This window comes from Lactuca serriola, chromosome 1 (assembly GCF_051521515.1).
Source record: "Lactuca serriola cultivar US96UC23 chromosome 1, Lser_US96UC23_V15, whole genome shotgun sequence".
Taxonomy (NCBI): Eukaryota; Viridiplantae; Streptophyta; class Magnoliopsida; order Asterales; family Asteraceae; genus Lactuca; species Lactuca serriola.
In genome coordinates, this window is record NC_136408.1 from 197,346,233 (window position 1) to 197,370,864 (window position 24,632).

Consider the following 24,632-nt stretch of genomic DNA (forward strand, 5'->3'; position numbering starts at 1 on the left):
TTAGGCTAGGGGAAACTGCATGTCGTTTAAATATAAACAAAATCTCCAAGATTTGGGGATTTGATGTATTTTAAAATTTGAACTACTGATTTGGTTTCCAAAACTATTGGAGAAATTGCAGAAGAAACGGTTGAACAATAGAAGGTTTCCAAATTTCTTGCTATTTTTTTGGATACTATCGATTTGAAACTGCTGAAAAAAAGGAGTATATGTTTGACTGTAAGGACAAATGTGGAATTTCACTTAGACGTTTTGAGCGGAAAAATTAGATTGGGGAGGGGCTTAACAATTGCCACGTGGCAATATAAATACTTATTTATTAGGATTACTATGTGTGAGACATGTGTATTACACGGGTTGATTTAAAAAAGATTAAACATTAAAGTATAAACATAAAATATTTTTTAATGTATAACTTTAAATTAAGAAAGGAAGAAACATATTTATTGCAATTTAATATCATATATATGATATTTAGTACTTTACATATATAAATATATGACTTTAATTTTAAAAATTGAAAAAAAAACAAAAATTGACAAGTGGATAATATTTATTTCAAAAATACCATAAAATGACAAGTATGGAAACTTATAAAAGATTGACACGTGACAAAAAAAACTTTGATTTATTGAAAAGGATTAATGATTAGTGATTTAATTTAGAATTAAACCGTACACTGTCATAAATTATTAAAACTTTATTTGAGATTTCTCTAAATTTAAAATCACAAACCGGTGTTTTCTCCGGTTTATAACTAGTAAATATGACATGGATTCATTAATGGGCAGAAAATAAAGTTGGCCACCAGGAGTAGAGCATGTCGGACCATTGAAAGGCGACCCACAGGAAGCCTCCGCCCACATATCTCCCCGCCAAATCCAAACAAAAGATCAAAATCAAAAACCTAAAAAAATGGGAAATTTCAAAATTCTATGATCCAATACTCCAATTGCATCCTTGACTTTGATCATTGCTTTCCTAACCACAAGTTCTAGATACACTATACGCTCCACCTCACAAGTGTCCTCCCTTTCTAAGCTAATCTCCACCTCTCGTTTTGCTAACCTGTTTGTGACCCACTTTCTCTCTCTAAGCTTTGTGCTACCCTTCGAAGAACTCAAGTTAACCTCTTGAAATTTGAGATTACAACTAAGGAATTTTGATAGTTTTTGTTCTGGGTGAAGCTTACAGTGATTCCTGATTGATGTTTAGATAACGAATTTATCTTATATTGCGGATAATCGGCGATGTGTGGGTTAAGAAGTGACTGCTACTATTTGTTTGTGGGATTATTGAGCTTCGAAGGTGATATTTACAACGATGTTTGAGTGGGAAGGCGAAGAGGTTTGTAGAAATTCCCTTTTTGCTGTTCGATTTTTTTCCTTTTACTTCAATAAATGTTTGCTTATAGAAAAAATGGAGTACTCTTTTCATGCTTCCCTGTGAGTTTAGTTTGAGGTGATTAACGTTTAATGGTGTTCTTGGATGATCATCAGAGAGATTTTTGTTAAGAGTAAAAAATAAGACCACAAGTCCTTTTATATGTTGGATACATTACAGTTATCCGATTTCTGAGTTTTCAACCACTATGATCAATGCATCTATCTATCTTTACTTGTAATTATAGTTTCTATAGTAATTTCAGCTTCATATTGTTTGGATATTTGTAATACAAATGGAGCTTACATTTAACTTATACATTTAAAAAAAAAAAAAATCAGCTTGCGAATATCATATGGGGAAAAACAGGTGAAAATGAAGATCACATTGTGCCATATCCTGATGAAACTTATGAGATAACTCCAGAGCTATATGAGGAAAACAGAAAGGTGTCTCCATTTAATGCTACAAAACTGGATCTTGAACACAAAGGTATGAACTTTTTCCGAAAAAACATTTAAAATGCAAGGGTTTTTTCGAGAAAAACTAAAAAAGTCGAGGGTTTATTTGGAAACAGTTAGAAGGTTGATGGTTTTTTTTTTTAGAAAACAAAAAAGACAAAGTTGAAGGTTTTTTTCGGAAAAATGAAAAAATACAAGGTCTTTTTCGGGGAAAAAAAATAAAAAATGAGGTTTAATCCAGAAAAAAACAAAAAATATAAGGCCTTTTATGAGATTAACCCATATAATTATATGTAATTAAATTCATGTTGTTATATATTTTAACATGTATAAATGTGTGTATTTTAGTCTTTGCATATAAAAGAAGAACGAAATTGAATTCCTTCCACACTCCCTTAGGAATAATGAAATCCATCAAACATGGAATTTAAACGATTCCAACATTGTTGAATTCCATCCATTTGGCAACCAAACACGCCCCAGGAATGGAATCTTGAATTCCAATTCCATCGGAATCCATGAACAAAACACACCCTCATTTTTTCTGGAGTTTCTACAAGCATCAGTATGAGGGTTGATACATATATATATATATATATATATATATATATATATATATATATATATATATATATATATATGTCTTAATGGTGTGCATTTATTGTTAGTAGATTTTGGGTTCTAAAATATCATTGATTTTTAACAGATGAAAAGGCTCAAGTAGATAGTAATTTTGTTGATTATGGTTGGACAAATGTGGGGAGCTTTGATGATCTTGATAGAATATTAAGGTAATGTAGTTATTGTTCACTTAATTCAAATATTATAATCCATATTTTTATTCCATGATTATATTTGATCCTTCTGATGTTATTCATCTGACTTAATATCCTCACAAGTGATGTTTTGCAGCAACAATGACTTGGTGTATGAAAACACAAACATTTCATCTATGGAATCTCCAAGTTTGCATATAAAAGATGTAAACACAAATTTGGAGCTGATGGAATGCAGTGAGGGCAAAAATGGAAAGGTATTGTTCGTATAACTTTAGTTTTATGGTTTGTTTTTGGATAAAAATCCTGAGCATGTTCACTGTGGTTGTGCACATGAGCTACAACATATGGGGAGCTATCACAGATTTATCGGTTTTCACAGTCAGCTTCTTCAAATAACGCACAAAGAATTGGAATGCCAGATGAAAACGGAATCGGAATCAGAATCGGAATCGGAATCGGAATCAAAAAGGTAATTCTGGTTCTAGATGTTAGTGGAGCTATATGTTGGTTGCTGTTTATGAGAGTAAAAGGGTGTTTGGAATTTGATTTAAAAACAACTTATTGACTTTTTGAAAAGTCAATAAGTCAAAAAAAAAAGTGTTTGGCAATATGAAAAGGACTTTTAAAATAACTTCTCATTAACCCTTCAAAAAGGAGATTTCAATAAGTTAGAATTTCTAACTTTTCAAAACCCCTTTTTTAACTTTTTGGGTTGTAAAAGACAAATACCCTTAAAACATGTATAAGCTAAGACAAACACTTTTTAAAAAACTACTTATTGACTTATTGACTTTATGGTAATGAATGGCTTTCGGTTGTTGTAAGCTTTATGAGTGTTTCTTTTTGACTTGATGCAAAAAGAACATGACTTAGGTCCTATTTAGTTGCCTCTTAATTGAAAATATTTATGTTTGATTTGGATTTTGTATGGTGTTATTCAAGGAGTTGGTTTAGTTATTTTTTAAAACAAAAACATTGAATTCAACAAAAAGTAATACAAAATAGTAAAATGGTCATATTTATCATTCAACACAGCAATTCAGAGGTTCCAACCAAACAGCATGTTAAAAATCCAGATCTTAAAAATTCAGACCCTTTTAGAAATGCAAAATGGTAAAATGGTTATTTTGCCCTTCTTCCCCTTTCCAACATACATACTTTTGAGTGGTGGCTTAAGCAGATACTAAAGAATTGATGCATTTTTGTAATAAAGATGCATCTACTTACCCAATCATGAATCAAGTTTACTAGAATTTGTCTTCACATCATAACAAACACAACCGAAATTCCATAAGTCTTATTGTAATATTCCTTTTATATGTTCATAAGTTGTATAGATTCTCGTGACAAATACTTTGTATTATCACTTTGAAGGGGTTTTTTTTTATCTTAGTTCCAAATTGATTTTAGTATTTCATTACTCCTTGATATAATATCATTTTCTTTTTTTCTTGAATTATGACCTCTATGCATTCTTATATGCATTTTAGAGCTGATAATATTTCTTTGCATATACAGGCATGTGATCCTTGGTTTTCTCTTGGAAATGAAGGTAAAGAATTTGAAAGAGGGTATACACAACATATCAAAATACCTTCTTCAATGTCTAGAAATCAAGAAACTGAATACAAGAAGTCTCCTTGTGGTTATAAAAGCATAATGGGAAATCAACAATTTGAATCTGGAAGCTCTTCTTTGATGATGCCTTTGAGTATGATGACACCTCAAGAAAAGATTGAAAAACTAAGGAGGCGTCAACAAATGAGGGCATTGTTTGCTATATGTAAACAACAACAAGAGTTTAGACAAAATTCAAGTTTCACAAGTTGTTCAAATGAAAGCCAAATTGATGAAAGTTTGAACACTCTTGTGATGAACACAAATTCATTGGAAGATGCCATTTTACATCAACTACAAAATGTTGTTTCAACGGTAAATCATATTATAAGAGAAATTAAATATCATCCTACTTTTTCTTCCTACCTATGTGAAATGGTGACAAGTGTCATATTTTGATAAAAGTAATAATATTTTAAGACACTTGTTATTATTTCACATGGGTAGGAAAGAAAAGTAGGAGGATATTTAATTTCTCATATTGTAATGATAGTTTTTGGTATGATGGAATCAGGGAAGGAATGGAATGAGTTATTCAATGGGATGAAAAAAACAGTTTGTTTTGCATGAAGTATGATGGAATGGAATGGGCTATTCTTAAAGAAATGAGATTCCTTCCATTTTGTTAATTTTTTTTATCTTTTTTTGGGAAAGGCCTTCTGTTAATATTCATTCATTAGCTTGGGGGTATAATTTCTATTTCATCATGGATAGGAATGAAAAATTGCAATATAACCCATTTTTATTTCTGAAATTTTATTGACAAATCCTTTTCTAAAGTTTTCATGATTTTAGTTGAGGTATAATTTTATTTTTTGAAATAGCTATAGAATATATTTTAATATAATCTTATTTGGGTTTTAATGAGCTATTATTGTGTTTCCTTTTCATATTTGTACATAAAAGTTCATTATTTTTAATTTAATTATGCATTTTTAATGAAATGTGTATTTCTAAAGTTTTCATGATTTTAATTGAATTATAATTTTATTTCTTGAAATAACTAATAAATAATTTTTTTTATTGTAACCTTATTTTGTAATGAGCTTTATTTTGTTAGATTTTTCATTTTTGTAATTAAAAGTTGATTATTTATAACTAAATTCTGTAATTTAAATGACAAGTCTTTTTCTTAAGTTTTCATGACTTTCAATTGAATTATACTTTTATTTTCTAATATAATTTGCAAATATATTCTTTATCATAATCTTATTTGGCTTTTAATAAACTTTTACTATGCTTTTAATTTTTCATGTTTGTATACACATACAAGTTCATTAATTATAATTTTACATAATGTATGGAGTAGACTTAAAACTAGACAATCTATTTACATATAATATAAAAAATTCAAATGAAAACTCATTCCATTCCTATAGACGAACCAAACATGATTATGGAATGTAATGACTCATTCCATTCCATCAAAACAAAAAGATAGGTCATCTTGTGAGAGACTAATGAAGAGGTATTTTTCTTTCAGTTAGGCATTCAAATAAGGCTTTGTATAAGAGATAGTTTGTTTCGATTGGCTCAAAATGCATTGGAGAGGAAATATGCAATTAGTTCAAATGAACAAGTACCAAATGTTGTCACTCAAGAAAGATTAGGTGAAACAAAGAGGTTAGTTACATAATCATCAATATGTCATTGTTAATTTGTTTTATAAGGCTAAGTATTCATTCGAGTTTTGTTTTCATGTATAAACTATATAATCCATGTCTTGTGAACACCTAATTCATCTTCTAAATTGGTTCGCATGATGTTTTTTTGGAAGGAATGGAATCTTTCAAAAGAATAGGAATTTAAGGGAATTGGAATATGAAAGATTTGTAATTTGTCACACGTTAAAAGTTGAATATAGTTAAATTTTTACTTGTAATTAATTTTTTTTAGTTATTTGGATATATACAATGAGCTTGTTTTGGTCTTATAATAATAAAAATTGGAAGAATGGAATTCTATATGAAAGATTTGTAATTTGTCACACGTTAAAAGTTGAATATAGTTAAATTTCTACTTGTAATTAATTTTTTTTTAGTTATTTGGATATATACAATGAGCTTGTTTTGGTCTTATAATAATAAAAAAAGGAAGAATGGAATTGAATTCATGGAATTCGAAGGAATGTGATGGAATTGAATTCCATCCATTTGCATCCATACATGCCATGGAATGGAATCTCGAATTCCAATTCCGTAAGATTCTTCCGGAATTCACAAAGTGAAATATTTTCAACATATGATGCTTGTGTAATTTCTTTTGCCACAGGAAAATTGAAATTAAATATAAGGAGAAACTAAAGGAATCATGGGAAAGCTTTATTTTCTCTTAGTTAGTAATTTATCATTCTTTATTTTTTATTTGAGTAATGTATCTGCATATTCTTTCAATGACAGCTCATCAAGAAAGCCTGAAGGAGAGACAAAGACAAATCCAATCGACCGCATTGTGGCTCATTTGCTTTTTCATAGGCCACCCAAGTTATCCGGAGAACATCTTCAGTCACAAGGGTAATTCCGTCTTTTACACCTCCATTTTTTTAGCTTTTAGTATCTTTATAGGGTTAAATGTGTGTCTATTTAAGATCGTGCCACCTTTTTCCCAGTTTATGCATCACAGGAGTTTTGTATTATAAAATATGCAATAATGCTTCATTTTAAAACCAAAAGATGCAACATTTAAGTGAAAATGAAACCACTTTGTTGCATAAATTGAAGGGCTAGATTGCAAGAAATAGCAATTTACTTTTCTTTATTTGTTATTTATAGCATCTTTTTTTTTTTTTTAAAGTTCTTATTACAACACTATACTTTGAGAAATCTACCCGATTATAGCAGTGTCATACAAATACAAAACAAATTTTCAATGCTATAATTGTGGAGATTTTTCAAAGTGAAAGGTTCTACTAAGAAAAATATTATACTAAAAGTGCAACGCTATAATAGAAAGAAATGAATTAGGATGCTATAATAAACAAATGATTTGAAGTATAAAGTGAAAGTGTGAGTGAAACTATTTGTGGGATTTGAATGATTATGGACAACATTATGAAAATATTTATGGAAAACAACCATCCAACTATCATTTTTTTTTCCAAAAATCACTCTGTGTGTGTGTGTTTTAATTATTGTTGTATGAATTCTTGGTGAATGTTCTCATTTTTCTCTCAGCTGAGTAAAATCCTTTCGGGTATGATTTTCTTGAATAGTGGAAGCCTACAACTCATTGATTATTTAAGTATTGTAGAATTCGATTTACTTCAAAAAGGTGTATTTGTATTTGTATTTGTATTTGTATTTGTTGTGGAGAGGCGAAGCCACTTTACTTGAACCATGAAGTTGATTTTTGTTACGCATATACCTATTTTACTCGATGTGTGTAACATAGAAAATACATAATAGTTTTTGTGAGTATTGTATATTTGTTATAAACATGATCGACTTGATGAAGTCTATGTATATTTACCTAGATGAAACTTGAAAGATTTATAATTGGTTTTCATTGAGGTTACTCAAAAAAAAAAAAAGGTTGAAAGTTTTTTTAGGTCATCTGGTATACTTACCACTGCCACAAATGTGGTGGGGACGTGGGGTGTCATGTAGGCATGTAAAACAGTCTGTTGATTCGAAAAAACTAGAAACTGAATAAATTGTAAACTAAGAACTGAGAACCGGATTGAATACCACCAACAGGTTCTGGTTTGGATTTCGGTTAAAAAGTTCATCATTGGTGTCATGACACTGCTATTTCATCACCACATGAGCTTGGTATATCCATAGTTACACATCATTCTTTTTCAATCTAAAAAAAAATTAAATAATGAAATTGAAAAAAACAAATTTAAAATGTAAAGAAATAAAGATGTCAAAAGGAAAAAGTTAGGAGATCCTTTTCATTGGGTGTGGTCAGTTGTGATGGGGACAACGATAGACCACACCACGGCCACCACAATGCACACGGGATGGTGTGCTAGATAGTGGTAGTCTGTGTCACAGTAGTAAAGAAGTCTTAATGTAATTATGTTTCCTTTTTTATATGATAGTCTTAACAAAACTGATTTTCTAGATGAAATATGCAACAAATACCTTTTGTTTTACGATCAAAATAAGCAACATTTTAACCGGCTTATTTTATTTATTCAATTTCCATGTTGCACATATATTATGTGTCTCAAATAATTTCATTCAAACACATTTATTATATTGATCTTCAAATTTCATGTTGCATTCTTGATCTTTTACAATATCACGACCCTTCTTCGTTTTCTTAATGCAGCTCCGAACGATCAACTTCTTGTATCTACGCTCTCTACCTTGTTTGTCTTTATGTTATATGATTATTGTTGGCGAGAGCTGGATAAGCTCTAATTTTCTAGATAATTATCAACCGGTTGTATTTTCTTGTTTGTAGCATATAGATTAGAAGTTTGTTATTTTGTATCTGTATAAATCCTTGTACTCTGTTTATTTATCATATATTGAAAATCTGGAAACCCTTTTCCTCCATACGTATTCTCTCAAGCTCTCATGGTATCAGAGCAAATCCTTTGAAAGTCTTGTAACAGATCGAAGCAATGGTGGAATCTGAAACTGGAGGTGGATCTGGTTTGAATGCACCAGTCGTTGTACAAAACATTCAAGATGCACCGTTCCCTTCTGGTGTCATTCTTGACGAAAATAATTATCCTTTGTGGTCTTAGTTAATGGAGATGCGCATAGGAGCTCGTAACAAATCCGGTTTTCTTACTGGATCCTCGGTTAAACCAACAACGAATGAGAAACTTATCGAATAATGGAGCACGGATAACAACAAAGTGAAAAGTTGGCTCATTGATTCAATGAGTCCAACCCTAATGCGAAGATTCATCCGACTGAAAACGGCGGCTGAAATTTGGAGTGCTGTATCGAAAACCTTTTATGACGGGACAGATGAGACCCAACTCTTTGAACTAAACCGTAAATCCTTCAGCACTCGCCAGAACGGAAGACCTTTAGCAACTTACTACAATGAATTGGTTAGTCTCTTTCAAGAGATTGACACACGTATGAATGATGAATCTGATAATGTTGAGGCAGTGGTGGCGGTAAACAAGGCGCTGTCAAGATTCAGGGTCCACATCTTTCTTGCCGGCTTGGATCCCGAGTTTAACCAGGTCCGGAGCGAATCTCTTAGAAAGGACCCTCCTCTTAGCCTTGAGTCTTGCTGTGCATATATTCGGAAGGATCAGAATCAAAGGAGTGCAATGGAGGCTGTACCTGTTGAACCCGATAGCATGGTCCATGCTGCAACCTGTAACAGACCCTTCAAGAATAAAGGTGCAAACGAAAAAGGCGGAAACAATTTCACATGCACTTACTGTGGAGAGACAGGCCACTCAAAATTAAGGTGTTACGAGATCATCGGTTATCCCGACTGGTGGGATTTTTCGAAGAAACCGAGGAAGAAGGTCGGGCAAGGACTAGCAGCGGCTGCACCTTCCTCTTCCAATAGTGAAGGTGCTTCGGTGGCAACCCATACTTTCACAAATTCTGGTAAGTCTTATCCTAACCACACGAAAACTAGTAGCTGGTTAATCGATACGGGAGCCACCGATCATATGACAAACGATCCTAGTATCTTAACCACATCTTGTACACCAAAACAATCGAAAATTTATACAGCTAATGGAGATGTTGAAAGTGTAATTGCTGAGGGAACAGTAAAGGTCTCTAAATCCATGGAATCAGACTCCGTACTTGTTGTTCCCTCCATATCAACCAATTTACTTTCAGTTAGCCAAGTTACTGAAGCTCTAAAATGCTTTGTTATCTTCTAGCCAAATGATTGTGTGTTTCAGGACATGGCGACACATCAGATTCGTGGCTATGGTACTAGGAGGGGGAGACTCTATTATTTGGAAGAAGATTGTAGGAGTCAAGTGAATCACGTGGGAGTAGTAGAAGAAAATAAGTCCATGATTGTGCTATGGCACCGCCGCCTTGGACATCTTTCTTTTGAGTATCTTAGGAAATTAAAACCCAATTTGTTTTTGAATGTATCGAACAATTGTTTTAATTGTGATATATGTGAACTTTCAAAAAATAAAAGAATATCCTTTAGTCCTAGTACTCATAAAGTTACAATGCCTTTTATGGTAATTCACTCCGATGTGTGGGGGCTGGCACCAATTGCTACTCCTAATGGTGCACGCTATTTTGTTACTTTCATAGATGAATGCACACGTATGATATGGGTATCACTTCTCAAACACAAAGGAGAATTTTTTAATGCATTTGTAGAATTATATAATCATGTGAAAACGGAGTACAAGAGGGATATTCAAACCCTCCAATCGGATAATGGTGGGGAATACGTGAGCCTTGATATGAAAAACTTTTGCAAACAAAACTCAATCCACCATCAAACTTCATGTGCAAAAACACCACAGCAAAACGGGTTAGCTAAACGGCAAAACAAATCTATATTAGAGATAGTACGTGCCTCACTCTTTGACATGAAAGTTCCTAGGAATTTTTGGGGAGAGGCGGTCCGATCTGCTGCCTACATTATGAACCGCACACCCTCGAGGGTGATCCAATTCGATACCCCTCTTAAAAGGCTTCATAATCTGCTAGAAACGGAACCAAAACTGAATTTGGAGCCACGTATCTTTGGGTGTACTGCATTTGTTCATCAAAACTCCGGTAAGCTTGAACCACGAGCTGCTCGATGCATGTTCATCGGATATGCGGAATACAAGAAAGGTTATAGATGCCTTGATCCCGACAATGGGAAAGTGTATGTGACCCGTGATGTCTCATTCCACGAGATGGTACCGTATTTCTCGAATGAGGTATCACTTCAGGGGGAGAGAAATAGTGATGAAGTGATCCCGAATAAGACACAAAACTCTAATTCTAGTAATGATGATGACGAAGTTGTATGTGTAACTGAACAAATACCACCGACACAAATGTTTGATGAATCAGTTGTGGAAACGAATCCTTTTCAAGGATTCGATGAAGGTTTTGAGACAGAGACGGAGGAAGGGAATGATACCGATGATGCCATTTTTACAGATGTATCCATCGATACAAACAATGGTAACAATAATATAATTGGCTCTGTTTTACAGGCACATGAGCAAGAACTGGAGGCACATGAGCAAGAACCGGAGGCGAGTGTAATACCTGATGGAGACGGCGATAGCACTCAAAGACTCCCAGCACGAAGTACACGTGGAAAACCAAAGAAAATGTACGAACCAGACCCAAAGGCGAAAAAGAAATACCCGATCTCAAATTATGTTTCTCAACATAGGCTCGCGGAAGCACATGCTTGTTTGGTAGATAATTTGGCAAGCACCACTATTCCGGAAAATATTGAAGAAGCTTTAAAAGATGAGGGGTGGAGACAAGCAGTGAATGAAGAGATGAAAGCACTTCAAATGAACCAAACATGGGATCTAGTAACTCTTCCTCATGGAAAAAGGACGGTGGGGTGTAGATGGGTTTTCACTGTGAAATTGGACTCGAATGGGAATGTGGTAAAACTCAAAGCTAGGTTGGTGGCGAAAGGGTATACACAGGAGTATGGAATCGATTATGGAGATACGTTTGCACCGGTGGCAAAGATGAACACAATTAGAATTCTCATTTCACTTGCGATAAATGAAGATTGGCCGTTAAAGCAGTTTGATGTAAAGAACGCCTTCTTAAATGGATATCTTGAAGAAGAAGTTTACATGGACCCTCCTCCGGGTGTTGATAGTCATGGAAAGGTGTGTAAGCTGAAGAAGGCCTTGTATGGGTTAAAGCAATCACCGTGAGCATGGTTCGGACGGTTCTCTACCTTTATGAAGAAGATAGGTTATAGACAAAGTGATGCAGATCACACTTTGTTTATAAAGACCAAGCCCGGGAAAGTGACGGCCCTAATCGTTTACGTGGACGATATGGTAGTAACAGGAAATGTTAAAGAAGAAATTGAAAGGCTTCAGAAGATCTTGGCCACTGAATTTGAACTAAAGGACCTTGGAAGTTTGAAATACTTCTTAGGTATTGAAGTAGCAAGGTCTAAAAATGGAATATCAATGAATCAAAGGAAGTTTATTTTGGATCTTTTAACAGAAACCGGGATGTTGGATTGTAAACCCATTGATACGCCTATTGAAGTGAATCATCACTTAGAGATGGTTCCTGATCAAGTGCCTGCTAACAAAGACCGTTATCAAAAGCTGGTAGGGAAGTTGATCTACTTATCTCACACACGACCTGACATAGCTTATGCTGTGTCAGTTGTAAGCAGGTTTATGCATGCTCCAAGTGAGAAACATATGCAGGCTGTTTTTCTAATCTTAAGATACCTAAAGTCATCTCCTGGTAGGGGGTTATTCTTTGGAAAATATCAAGACCATAATGTAAGCGGTTTTACAGATGCTGATTGGGCTGGCGATCGTAGTGATGGAAAGTCCACTTATGGATATTTTACATTCGTTGGAGGAAATTTAGTTACCTGGAGAAGTAAGAAACAAAAGGTTGTCTCTAGGTCTAGTGCAGAAGCTGAGTTCAGAGGAATGGTTCATGGCACTTGTGAACTTTTGTGGATTAAACGCATCTTAAGGGATCTAGGAGTGTCTCTAAGGGCTCCAATGAAGTTGTATTGTGATAATGAAACAACGGTGAAGATTGCTAATAATCCAGTTCAACATGATAGAACTAAGCATGTGGAAATTGACAGACATTTCATCAAAGATCACTTGGAATGTAAGACAATAGAACTTCCACACGTAGGATCGGAAGATCAACTTGCAGACATGTTGACCAAAGCAGTGTGTGGAAGGATTTTTCGTAGCTCTCTTGACAAGTTGGGAATGGTAGATATCCATTCTCCACCTTGAGGGGGAGTGTTGGCGAGAGCTGGATAAGCTCTAATTTTCTAGATAATTATCAACCGGTTGTATTTCCTTGTTTGTAGCATATAGATTAGAAGTTTGTTATTTTGTATCTATATAAATCCTTGTACTCTGTTTATTTATCATATATTGAAAATCTGGAAACCCTTTTCCTCCATACGTATTCTCTCAAGCTCTCAATTATATCATACAAACAAAGCATTTAAACTAAGTTTACGTACAAGATTGACTAAATATGATTAATATATCATATTACCAAAAGTAATATCACGTTCCAACGAATGAAAATTTGTCTACTAAACAACAATCTCCAAATTATTATAGTATGGTTAGAGTTATTTTAACAATATTGTTACCAATACAGAATACTACAATAATGAAAAAATGAACATCTTTTTTCCCATGTCAAACTCTGTCCTAAAAAAATTGGCTTCCTTTGATTTCATATTTAACTATTTTCAAGGTATTTCACTTTCAATTATATCACTTCATCTATGTTCTTCAACACTTTCTTTTTGTTCAAAATCACTTCAAGATCTCTATCAATGTTTGGACAAAATCACATCCCTTTAAATACAAAAGGTTTTATTCTTCACACATAAAAATCATGCGATTGCTTAGAAAATTCAACTTAACTATAATAATTTAACCTTGTAATTTGAACAGACTTGAACTTGTCTTCATGCGTTTTGATATGTTTACTAAGTTAATTCCCAAACCACACTTTCACCTAACATGGAGATTGATGTTTGCACGTGATGAGGAGAGAAGATAAGTAAGTCCTTAAAGCTCGAAAAAAGATAGAATTAAGGGGTGTTTGGGATTGCTATTTTTTTTAAAACAGTGGTATATTATTAAAACTAGTAAGAAGCTTGATAAAAACCAGAAACTAGATAAAAACAAGGGTTGTGCACCCAACCAACCCCATTCCTTTTGCACTTTTATGTCTACTACAAATCTAGAAGAACGAACGAGAAACAATGTCATTGAAAATGTCTGCTTTCTTTAGTTTAGCCGGTCCAAAAAGATGATTGTTACGAAAATTCAGTGGCACCAAAAAAATAAATAATAAATCACTAGGTCAAAGCACTTTCTTTGTCTAACATGGAGATGCACATGATCTGCCCACTGAAGGATATTGCCAATCGACATATTGGTAGGTGGAACAATCCCCCGCCATCTACCAACAAGGGTCCAAACTTGCAAAGTATGAGAATAATCAAAACATGGTGCACCATCTCAACTTCACCGAGACCAATATAACATAAAACAGAGTCCATTTTCCATGATTTCCTCATGAGGGGAAGTAATTTTTAGAAATGGTAGAAAGGGTATCTACAGGAAATAAACTATCTTATTCTTCGATTTTCTCATTTGGTTCAATGAGCAATGTTAAAAAAGAAGATAAATAACTTTAATGAGAAAACAACAAGGCTCAATCAAGAGAAATATGTTGTGGTGTCTGTGTAGTTCCTTCAACAACAAATTGATGCAGAGAATCTGCCTTCGGAGTCTATTATTATGAAACCTTTCGTTACTACCTTTGGTTACTAAGACTAGACCTGACAAACGTGACGTGTCGTGTCGGATTCGTGTCGTGTCAAAACATTAAACGAGTTGAGAGAGTTTGACCCTAACCTGATCCGTTTAGTACAGTATGGTAGTACGGTTACAGTTATTTTAACAACACTGTTACAAATATAGAATACTACAATAATGAAAAAATGAACATCTTTTTTCCTATGTCAAACTCTATCCTAAAAAAATTGGCTTCATTTGATTTCATATTTAACTATTTTCAAGGTATTTCACTTTCAGTTATATCACTTTTGAAAACTAGCAAGTGAAAGACATATAACGGCTAGGGTTTCGTATTATTATCAAAGAGAAGTACAAATACAATGAAAGGGAAAGACATAATATATAGACAAGCTAATGAGGGTTTCCTAGCGAAAAGGCCCAATACAAAATAAAGCCCAAAATCTTAATAGGCTAACATCCCCCCTCAAACTCACAATGCAACAATAATAAGCATTGAGAGTTTGTCAGATAGAAAATGGAATCGAGGAGCAGTCAACGACTTCGTCATAATATCAACAATTTGAAAAGAGGAAGGAACATAAGGAAGAGAGATAGTGCCCTTCTGGAGATGATGACATGTGAAATGACAATCAATCTCAATGTGCTTTGTGCGCTCATGAAACACTGAATTCTTGGCAATCATTATTGCACTCTCGTTATCACAATACAAAGGGGTAGGCTGAGAGATGTGAATGCCCATATCTACAAGAATCCATCTCAACCAAACAATCTCACAAGTGGCGATAGCCATGGCTCGATACTCAGATTCTGTAGAAGATCGAGAAACAACATCTTGTTTCTTGCTTTTCCATGATATCAATGAATCTCCAAGAAAAACACAATACCCAGTAGTGGACTTACGATCATAAATATCACTATCCCAATTTGCATCACTATAAGCACGCAACTCAAGAGAGGATGAAGATAGAAACATAAGAGTGCGAAACTGAGTACCACGTAAATATCTCAAAATACGAAGAACAGCTCCCCAATGAACAGTAGTAGGAGCAGTAACAAACTGGCTAACCACATGAACTGCATGAGCAATATCCGGTCTAGTGACAGTCAGGTAAACCAAACTTCCAACAATGGTACGATAATGGCTTGGATATGATAATGGGACACCATCAGTTGGAGAGTACTTTGCATTACTCTCTATAGGCGTATCAACTGTTCGATTATCCGTGAGTCGTGCATGTTCAAACAAATCTGAAATTTACTTCGTTTGAGATAAAAGATAACCCTTTGGAGATTGAGCAACTTCAATCCCCAAGAAATAACGAAGCAATCCCAAGTCTTTCATAGCAAAACGGTGAGCCAAATCACGCTTTAAAGACTCTATACCATCATGATCATCACCAATAATAATCATGTCATCGACCTATAAGGAAAGAATAATCCGACCTGCATTCGTACATCGAATAAATAGAGCCGAGTCATGGTTACTTGGTTGAAAACCAAGAGAAGTAATCACCGTAGAAAAATTCTCAAACCAAGCACGAGGGGCTTGTTTGAGGCCATATAGGGCCTTCCGAAGTCGACAAACTTCACCTGGTTGGTGAGCAATACTAGGGGGAGGAGACATGTATACTTCCTCATGAAGATCACCATTCAAGAAAGCATTCTTGACATCCACCTGATAAATATTCCATTGGCGAATGGAAGAAACTGGAATCAAGGTGCAAACAGTCGTCATTTTTGCAACAGGAGCAAACGTCTCCTCATGTAAGTCCCCAAAATTGCTTGAGTATCAATCAGATCCAATTGATGGTGCGGAATCCCAATCAATTGGATGATGTCAGATCAAATAGAAGAGAATGAGAAGAAGAATTATATGAATCTTGTGATGTATTCAAAGATATGAATGATGCTCCATACATAAGATTCTCTCACACACACTATTCTTTTCTCTAGTTTCTCTCTCTACAATATGCTCTCCTCTCTTCTTTCTCTCTCCTCACCCTATATATATGAGACATGGGCGACCAGCTGCACATGAGTGTACAGACACACATGTGTGTGCGGCCGTACGCAGGGTGTGCGGCCGCACACACATGTGCAGCCGTACACAATCACAAAATTACAGAAAAATATATTTTCCTAGTAAAGCAAAGTATAAACCATATTTTTGACCCAACAATCTCCCCCTTGGTTTATAGCTTTCTTTTCTAATTGGCCCAACAAACTCCCCCTAAAAAGTAGTTGCTTTTCTTGTTAATCTTCATTGGGAGCTTGGCTTCAGCATTAATCTTCAAATTTCTTCACAGCATCAAGATGAACATATGAATCTTCAATAAATGACTTTATCTAGAGCAGTTGGGATTTCTGCAGAATTTGACATTGAACGCACATTGGGTGAGGAGGCTTGATGTACTGATTCTTGAAAGATAGCGCTTTCAGCTTGAGAATCTTTAGAGAGAACAACGGAGAGAAATAATCTACTGGATCACTTCAGCAGGTTTAAGATAGCAGCAGACTGATTGAGGAGGCTTCAATGCAATCCGTCACATAATCTTCAATTTCAGCTTCACCTTGCTTCAGGGGTTGAAGGATTGAATGTCGAAATAATATTCTTCATTTCTTGCTCCTTCGAATGAGAATTCTTCGATGATCACGGATGAAGCTTTGGCTCAGAAAATCTTCAATATAGTCTCCACGAGTCTCATCTACGCCTGAAATCACTTTTCAAGACAAAAAAAAACTAAAAGAAAACTTAGCATAAAATATTTTTGGATTTTTTTTTTAATTTTCTAATTTTTGTTTGATTTTTGATTTTTTATATTTTTTTTAATTTATTTTTAATTCTCCTCCTAAATTTGTGCATAGAGGAAAACTATGAACAAATTTAATAAAAGAAAAATTGGGATCAAAGTTATGAGACAGTCTGAACTCGTTTATCAGTACCTTCACCTTTATGAATAGATCTGGTCAATTGCTGGTATTGTGGTCCACTTAAACACAAATGATATCGACAAAATTTTTCTAAATAAATCATTTAGCTGACGACGACCACGGGTATTGTTGTCCACCTAAGTTGAGCAGCGAGATCTACATACAATCTATAATCGTTCAATTTTAAGTGTACTAGAACGTGTTTCCCGCTTCCTGATATACCCCAATAATCAAGAACTTCCGAGATACTCCTTACTTTAGGTGAGCAGACTATTATTCATAGAGAGGGTAGATTTAGATTATGATTAATTATAGTTTTTATAGGGATTAAGAAGTAGAAGGTTGCATATGCTGTGTACCAGGTCAGATTATTAATCACACAAAGGAGACAACATATGGCTAACAGATAGGAAGAATTTCATAGATATAATATGCAGAGAAATAGATTTGCATATGTTGCAGTCCAGGTCGGATCTCTTCTAATCACGTAAAGGAGGCAACATATGACTAACAGTAAGAAAGAAAGAAAATAATTTTCTACATACCTACTTTATCGGAATTCCCCAGTCGCTCCGTCAATACCGGAATTAAGGACAGAATCCGTACATCAAGGAAACGGAAAACCACAATTCTAGATACGGGTTCTTTAGTGTGACTAGTGGATTCTCATGTATATCTCCCTGCTCAACCTACCAAAGTGTCATATGGTCAGTCCAAACAATCCTATCTAAATCCACACTGGCAAATCCTTCGTGCCTACTAGCACATTGAACATAGAGTCTAGACAATTCAGATTCAGTCCCTTACACAGGTTTGGACTGCCCATTATCACTTTCTTGATATCACTTCGCAAACAATACTAACGAAAAACTATAAGAAAATAAAAAGTTATCTTCAAAATGAATCAGATAAAGATAAACTCAGGAGTATAGAGAAGAAAACTCAAACCGTAATTCACCGATTGAATTTGCATCCAAAAGGTCTAAGAACAGCACGCGTAGCCTCAGAACAGATCCGAAAATTCTTCATGTCGTTAAGCATAGACCCCATGTGATCCTCTCCTTTCTTCCCTTCCCGAAAAGGACACATACTCTCAAACAAAATTCCGAGTGTTTTACAGTTGAGAGATGCCTCCGATCATGTGCCTGGAACAACCACTATCAACAAACTGAAGTCTGATGATATGCCTCCATAGTTGTTCCGACACCGAGCAAGATCAGTTGGTCTTTGGAACCCAGTCCATTTTGAAACTGGGTTGACCTTTGTCATCTTTGCAAGGAACTCTCTCCCACGACATATCATGTTTATCACAAACAGAAAATGTAGAAATATTAGAAGCATTAGATGATTTGGGAGATTGAGCCTTCGGAACCCATTTGTAGTTGGTTTTAACCCATTTCTTTTTCGATCTGATGGGTGGCTCAGTACTTTCTTTTGATCTTGATGTCGGCCGTTGAGATGACTTTGATTTTGGCTTCACGGGAGCATCTCTTGGATTTGGCTTCTTGGCCAGCATTCCCTTCTTGTTCTTGGGAGTTGGATTCTTGGCCTTCTGTGCGTTCCAGTCACCATGGTCTGAACGTGACCTTGAGTGATTTCTTTTGTAGAATCTCCCACTTGGCGCGTTCTGCCATCCATGTGCGTAGTAGGGAACGTATGCGCGATTTGGACAATTTCTGGCAATGTGTCCAGGTGTTCCACAGTGAAAGCAAGTCTTTTTCTTCACTGTGAAGTTATTTCTTCTTGCCCCTGGTGGCGTATCCTTGCCATATCTCTTGCTTTTGCCACACGCACAGTTGGCACAAGCACTCTGTTTAGCTTGAAATGGTGGCCTGTATTTACCAACAGTAGGTTGATCAGAAGCAACTGAGTTCGAAGCAACAGATTCAGAGTTCAAGGAGTCATTGGATTGTTCAATAGTTTTCTCCTTGTTCTCATCTTCTGCTACTTTACCTGCACATGTAACATAATCATTAGAAACTTGCGTCTCAACACCTTCAGTTGGCCCTGATTGTTCAGTCTTAACTGAATCTGAAGCAGAGGTTTGGCCATACTGAGCAGACATTTCTTCCTCATTGGTCTCAAATGGTGGGTTATAATTGTGATTAAAAGGAGGTGGCACACTATGATACCCTAGACCCTTGGTTTGATTATCTTTAAAACTCAATTGATTTTCTACCAAGGACTCGAATGTCTTACTTGATGCAGTATAATTTTTGAAACTAACATCTGTTTTTCCACACTTAATTTTCAAGGTTTCAAGTTCTTCAGTCATAGCAACAAGTTTTCTTTTGATGTGATCATAATTCTCACACTTATTGCTATAATCTTCTTGCAGTTTTTGGAAATCCTTGATTTTGGCTTCTAATTGTGCTTTTAAGGGTTTATGTTCTTTCCTAATAGTGTACCTTTCATATTTTAGATCCTCATTCTCTCTCTTGATTAGATCTATTGATTCTCGTAAAAATTTAATAGTTTTAACACAAGACGTAGAGCAACCAGATTCATTTACCTGAATTGATGTGGAACTCATCATTTTTTTTAATTGCCCTTTGACTTAAATACTGAGAAAGTCAACTTTAAAAGTCAAATTTAAAAAATCAACTCAAAAGTCAAACTGAAAAGCTACATTTGAAAATTTAAAAGTCAAACGAGAAAGTCAAAATTTAAAGTCAAAGGTCAAATTTTAAAAGTCAAAGTAAAAAATTTAAGGTCAAAAGAAAAAAATAAAATCAAAAACTAAAAACTAAAATTTTGGGTTGAAAATTGGAATTTAAAAATAAAGAAAATTGATTTTTGGGTTAAAAGTATAAAATTTGCGAAATTTGATTCGAATGGTAGTCTTTTTGAATTAAAATGGGAAGGATAGTAACATCTAGCAAGCTTGATTAGATGGTGAAGGCGTTGGAATTGGAACCAGGGGACCCAGGTTCGAAACCTTGCAACCCCAAAACTCCCCTTATTTTTTAATGAATGCTGCGAAGACTTGAGCTGACCGCACACACCAAGCGAAGCCGCACACGCGAGAAGCTGCTGAGCCGCACACGTCCGAGCCGCACACCTTCAACAGATTCGCGAAAAAACGACGTTTTTCATCCTTTTTCGCGAAAAAACGACGTTTTTCACCCTTTTTTGCTCCAAAACTCGATCAAAAACTCGTTTTTATGAAAAATGCAAAGAAGAAACCCCCCCTTATTTTTCAGAGATCTATCCAAAAAAGTAATTATCTTTTAAAAAAAAGATCAAATAAGCTCCAGATCTGACAAAATTGATTGATACAATCCAAGCTCTGATACCAATTGTAAGTCCCCAAAATTGCTTGAGTATCAATCAGATCCAATTGATGGTTAGGAATCTCAATCAATTGGATGATGTCAGATCAAATAGAAGAGAAGGAGAAGAAATAATTATATGAATCTTGTGATGTATTCAAAGAGATGAATGATGCTCCATACATAAGATTCTCTCTCACACACTATTCTTCTCTCTAGTTTCTCTCTCTACAATATGCTATCTTCTCTTCTTTCTCTCTCCTCACCCTATATATATATGAGACATGGGCTACCAGCTACACACGAGTGTACAACCACACACGTGCGTGTGGTCGCACACACATGTGCAGCCGTACACAGGGTGTGCGGCCGCACACACATGTGCATCCGTACACAAACACAAAATTACAGAAAAATATAATTTCCTAGAAAAGCAAAGTATAAACCATATTTTTGACCCAACACCTCATAATCCATACCATACTTTTGCGCATAGCCTTTCGCCACAAGTCTGGCTTTATAACGCTCAACAGATCCATCAGACTTTGTTTTGATTTTATAAACCCAACGACAACCAATCGTGTACTTTCCGGGTGGAAGCGGAACCAGATCCCATGTATGAGTCTGATAAAGAGCTGCAAGTTCCTCAACCATAATGGTCTGCCAAAGGGGATCAGAAACGGCCTCTTTGTAGGATGTTGGCTCAGAGAGATGATGTACATTAGCAATAAAAGAGGCAAAAGCCGGTGAGTAAGAGGAAAAGACAAAGTCAGGAAGCTTTGTGGACTTCTTATTACGATAAGGCCTCGATGGAGGGGGGGTCTTGATGATTTGCAGGCAGAGGATCAACGATAGGTGCTGGATCAGCAGCAAGTGGTGGATCATCAATGTCAATGCTAAACGGATCAATAGTACGAAGCTCCTCTCGGGTTGCATCATGTGACTGAATAGGAATGCTATAGAATGGAATATGCTCCAAAAAGGTGACATTGCGAGATACATACAGTTTCTGATTTGAAGGATCATAGCACCGATAACCTTTATGACCAATACCATATCCCAGAAAAACACAAAGAGCTGATTTTGAAGATAACTTATCTCTCTCTACATGAGGCTTCAAGACAAAACATGTACACCCAAAACAGTAGGAATGCCATTAATAACATAAGTGGCGGTATGAACAACTTCTCCCCAAAACATATTGGGAACTTGAGCAGAGAGTAGTAAGGATCTGACAGTTTCTAGGAGATGTCGATGTTTTCTTTCTGCAACACCATTCTGCTGAGGAGTGTTTGTACAAGATGATTGATGTATAGTACCATCAGATGCCAATAATTGTTTAAAATCATTGGAGGTAAATTCTCCTCCCAGATCACACCGAAAACATTTTATGACAACAGAGTGTTGAGTCTTGACAAGAGCTCTGAATTCACTATATATGGTGAAAAAGTCAGACTTGCACTTCATAAAATAAATCCACGTATAACGAGTACAATCATCAATGAATGAAACATAATAGTTAGCTCCTGATTTGGAGGTGGTCGGAGAGGGACCCCACACATTAGAATGCACGATATCAAAAAGAGCAATAGAACGAGTGACACCTTTATTAAAAGGTAAAGCAGAAAATTTTCCCAGTTTACAACCACAACAATCGGAAATATCATCAAATTTCAAAGATCCTAACACACCAGTGGAAACCAAAAACTGTAAACAAGACGCTGACACATGTCCCAAACGAGAATGCCAAAGATAAAAAGGAGCTGATGAAGGGTTTAAATGAAAAGACGACAAATCGACACTAGATGCAGCAACATCAGCAGCATGTAGCTACTCCAAGACATAAAGCTCCCCAAGTCTATGACCTATCCCAATCACCCTCCGAGACTGAATGTCCTGTACACAACATAATGAATCAGAAAACAAGACCCAACAACCAGATTTACACAACCGACTTACCGATGCAAGATTCAAAGCAAGTGTAGGAATGTAATACACTTATGTTAAAGATATATAAGGAGTGAAAATAGAACCAACACCCTCTACTGACATGGGTGTAGCACTAGCAGATATAACAGAGACAGGTGTATGAGAAGATAATGAAGCAAAAGATGAAAAATGTGGTGACATGTGATGAGATGCACCAGAATCCAATATCCACAAGGATGAAGGAATACCTGATGTGTTGGATGAAGACAGACCTGAATGAGACATGGAAACTGACATGGCAGCTGGATTGGTAGCTAAGAACTGTCTGAACTGCTCAAAAATCTGTGGATCCAAGGCTGATGGTGGTGTGAAATCCGTTTCATTCTCAACTAAAGGTGAAGCAGCAACGTACCGTGGTGGCCTAAAAGATGAAAATGAGAGACGTGACTGTCCAGAAGGCTTGTTCTGGTGTGAAGACTAAGACTATGCTAGTGATCTTGTTTGTTGTTGCTGCTGATTTCCCTTGCTTGTCAGTAAAGGACAATTTGCCTTCCAATGGTTCTTCTTCTTACAGAAAGCACACTCATCAAATGCAACTCTAGGACGATTTTGGTTTGAAGATTGAGGTCGTTGTGGAACAGCAAAGACAGCAGGAGTGGCTGTCTTGGGAGCTTTGTCAGCATGGGACTTGATACGAGTTTCGTCAGCAATCAACTCGTAAACAACCGAATCAACAGTGGGAAGAGGTGTACGATGCAAGATTGATCCACGGAGACCTTCAAAATTTGAACGTAATGCCATTAAGAACTGAACCAAACGTTGCTCTTCCCTTCTATCAATATAAGGCTTAAAAGCCTTCAACACACCAGGTTCTGTAAGAGCTAATTGATTCCACAAATCCGACATAGCTGCATAAAATTCCTAAACACTGAGATTATTCTGTTGGAGGGCTCGAATATCAAACTCTAACTGATACTGCTTTGCAAAGTTAGACTGAGTATACAACCTAGCCAAGTGATCCCAAACCTCCTTTGTCGTGTCATACTTCGTCAACTGAGTACCAATAGACTGGATGATAGAATTATTAATCCAAGTAATGATCTTGGAGTTATCAGTCTCCCATGAATCCAGTAAGGTTGCATAATTATCAACCTTCTCGTCTGTTGGTTTTTTCTTATCACCTGTAACAATCCCCCACATAGTCTTGCTCCGCAAGAAATTTTTCATAACATAACTCCAATAGTCATAGTTTTTGCCATCAAGTTGAATACTAATGGACTGAAGAGAATTATCTCATGGGGCCATATTTCAATATCGATCAAACAGTAAATATGAGTAGCAGCAAAAACGATCAAGATCTCGAAATCAACAAAGCTAGACGAAACAAAACCCTCAAAACCGACAAAACGAACAAATCAAACCAAATTGAAAACAGAAACAAGCAAGAAAAGCATACCCAAAATTGAAATAGTGGTAATGAATAGTGCACGTGAACAGTACCGATGAATAGTGCGATGAACAGTACCGATGAAATAGTACGTGAACAGTAATCGTGAACAGTGACGTCGGTGAACAGTAACATCGATGAACAGTAATTGTAAACAGTAACTCCGGTGAACAGTAATCGTCAATGAATAGTAACTCGCCCCCAAAAACGAAAAAATACAGATAATTAACCAAGCTCTGATACCATGAAAACTAACAAGTGAAAGACATATAACAGCCAGGGTTTCGTATTATTATCAAAGAGAAGTACAAATACAATGAAAGGAAAAGACATAATATATAGAGAATCTAATTAGGGTTTCCTAGCGAAAAGGCC

General features: G+C 35.5%; 1 protein-coding gene across 2 annotated transcripts; it reads left to right on the top strand.

Annotated features, from left to right (window-relative positions):
• The first annotated feature begins 943 nt into the window (after positions 1-943).
• On the top strand, positions 944-7,692 carry LOC145102823 (agglutinin-like protein). 2 transcript variants are annotated; one of them, XM_079040305.1, is made up of 9 exons: positions 944-1,347; positions 1,725-1,875; positions 2,551-2,635; positions 2,757-2,877; positions 3,003-3,092; positions 4,142-4,555; positions 5,724-5,863; positions 6,640-6,753; positions 7,414-7,692. In XM_079040305.1, exons 1-9 carry the CDS (start codon positions 1,324-1,326, stop codon positions 7,415-7,417), a joined length of 1,143 nt encoding a protein of 380 aa, XP_078896431.1. In that variant the 5' UTR covers positions 944-1,323; the 3' UTR covers positions 7,418-7,692. The 2 variants fall into 2 exon arrangements, with proteins under 2 accessions (XP_078896431.1, XP_078896439.1); XM_079040313.1 differs by lacking the exon at positions 3,003-3,092.
• Positions 7,693-24,632: the final 16,940 nt, after the last annotated feature.

Bases quoted from the DNA above. Each gene is read 5' to 3' on its own strand.
- LOC145102823 (XM_079040305.1), top strand. From the start codon at position 1,324: ATGTTTGAGTGGGAAGGCGAAGAG. The intron at 4,556-5,723 runs GTAAATCATATT...TTTTTCTTTCAG, and splicing joins TACAAAATGTTGTTTCAACG to TTAGGCATTCAAATAAGGCT. The intron at 5,864-6,639 runs GTTAGTTACATA...TTTCAATGACAG, and splicing joins AGATTAGGTGAAACAAAGAG to CTCATCAAGAAAGCCTGAAG.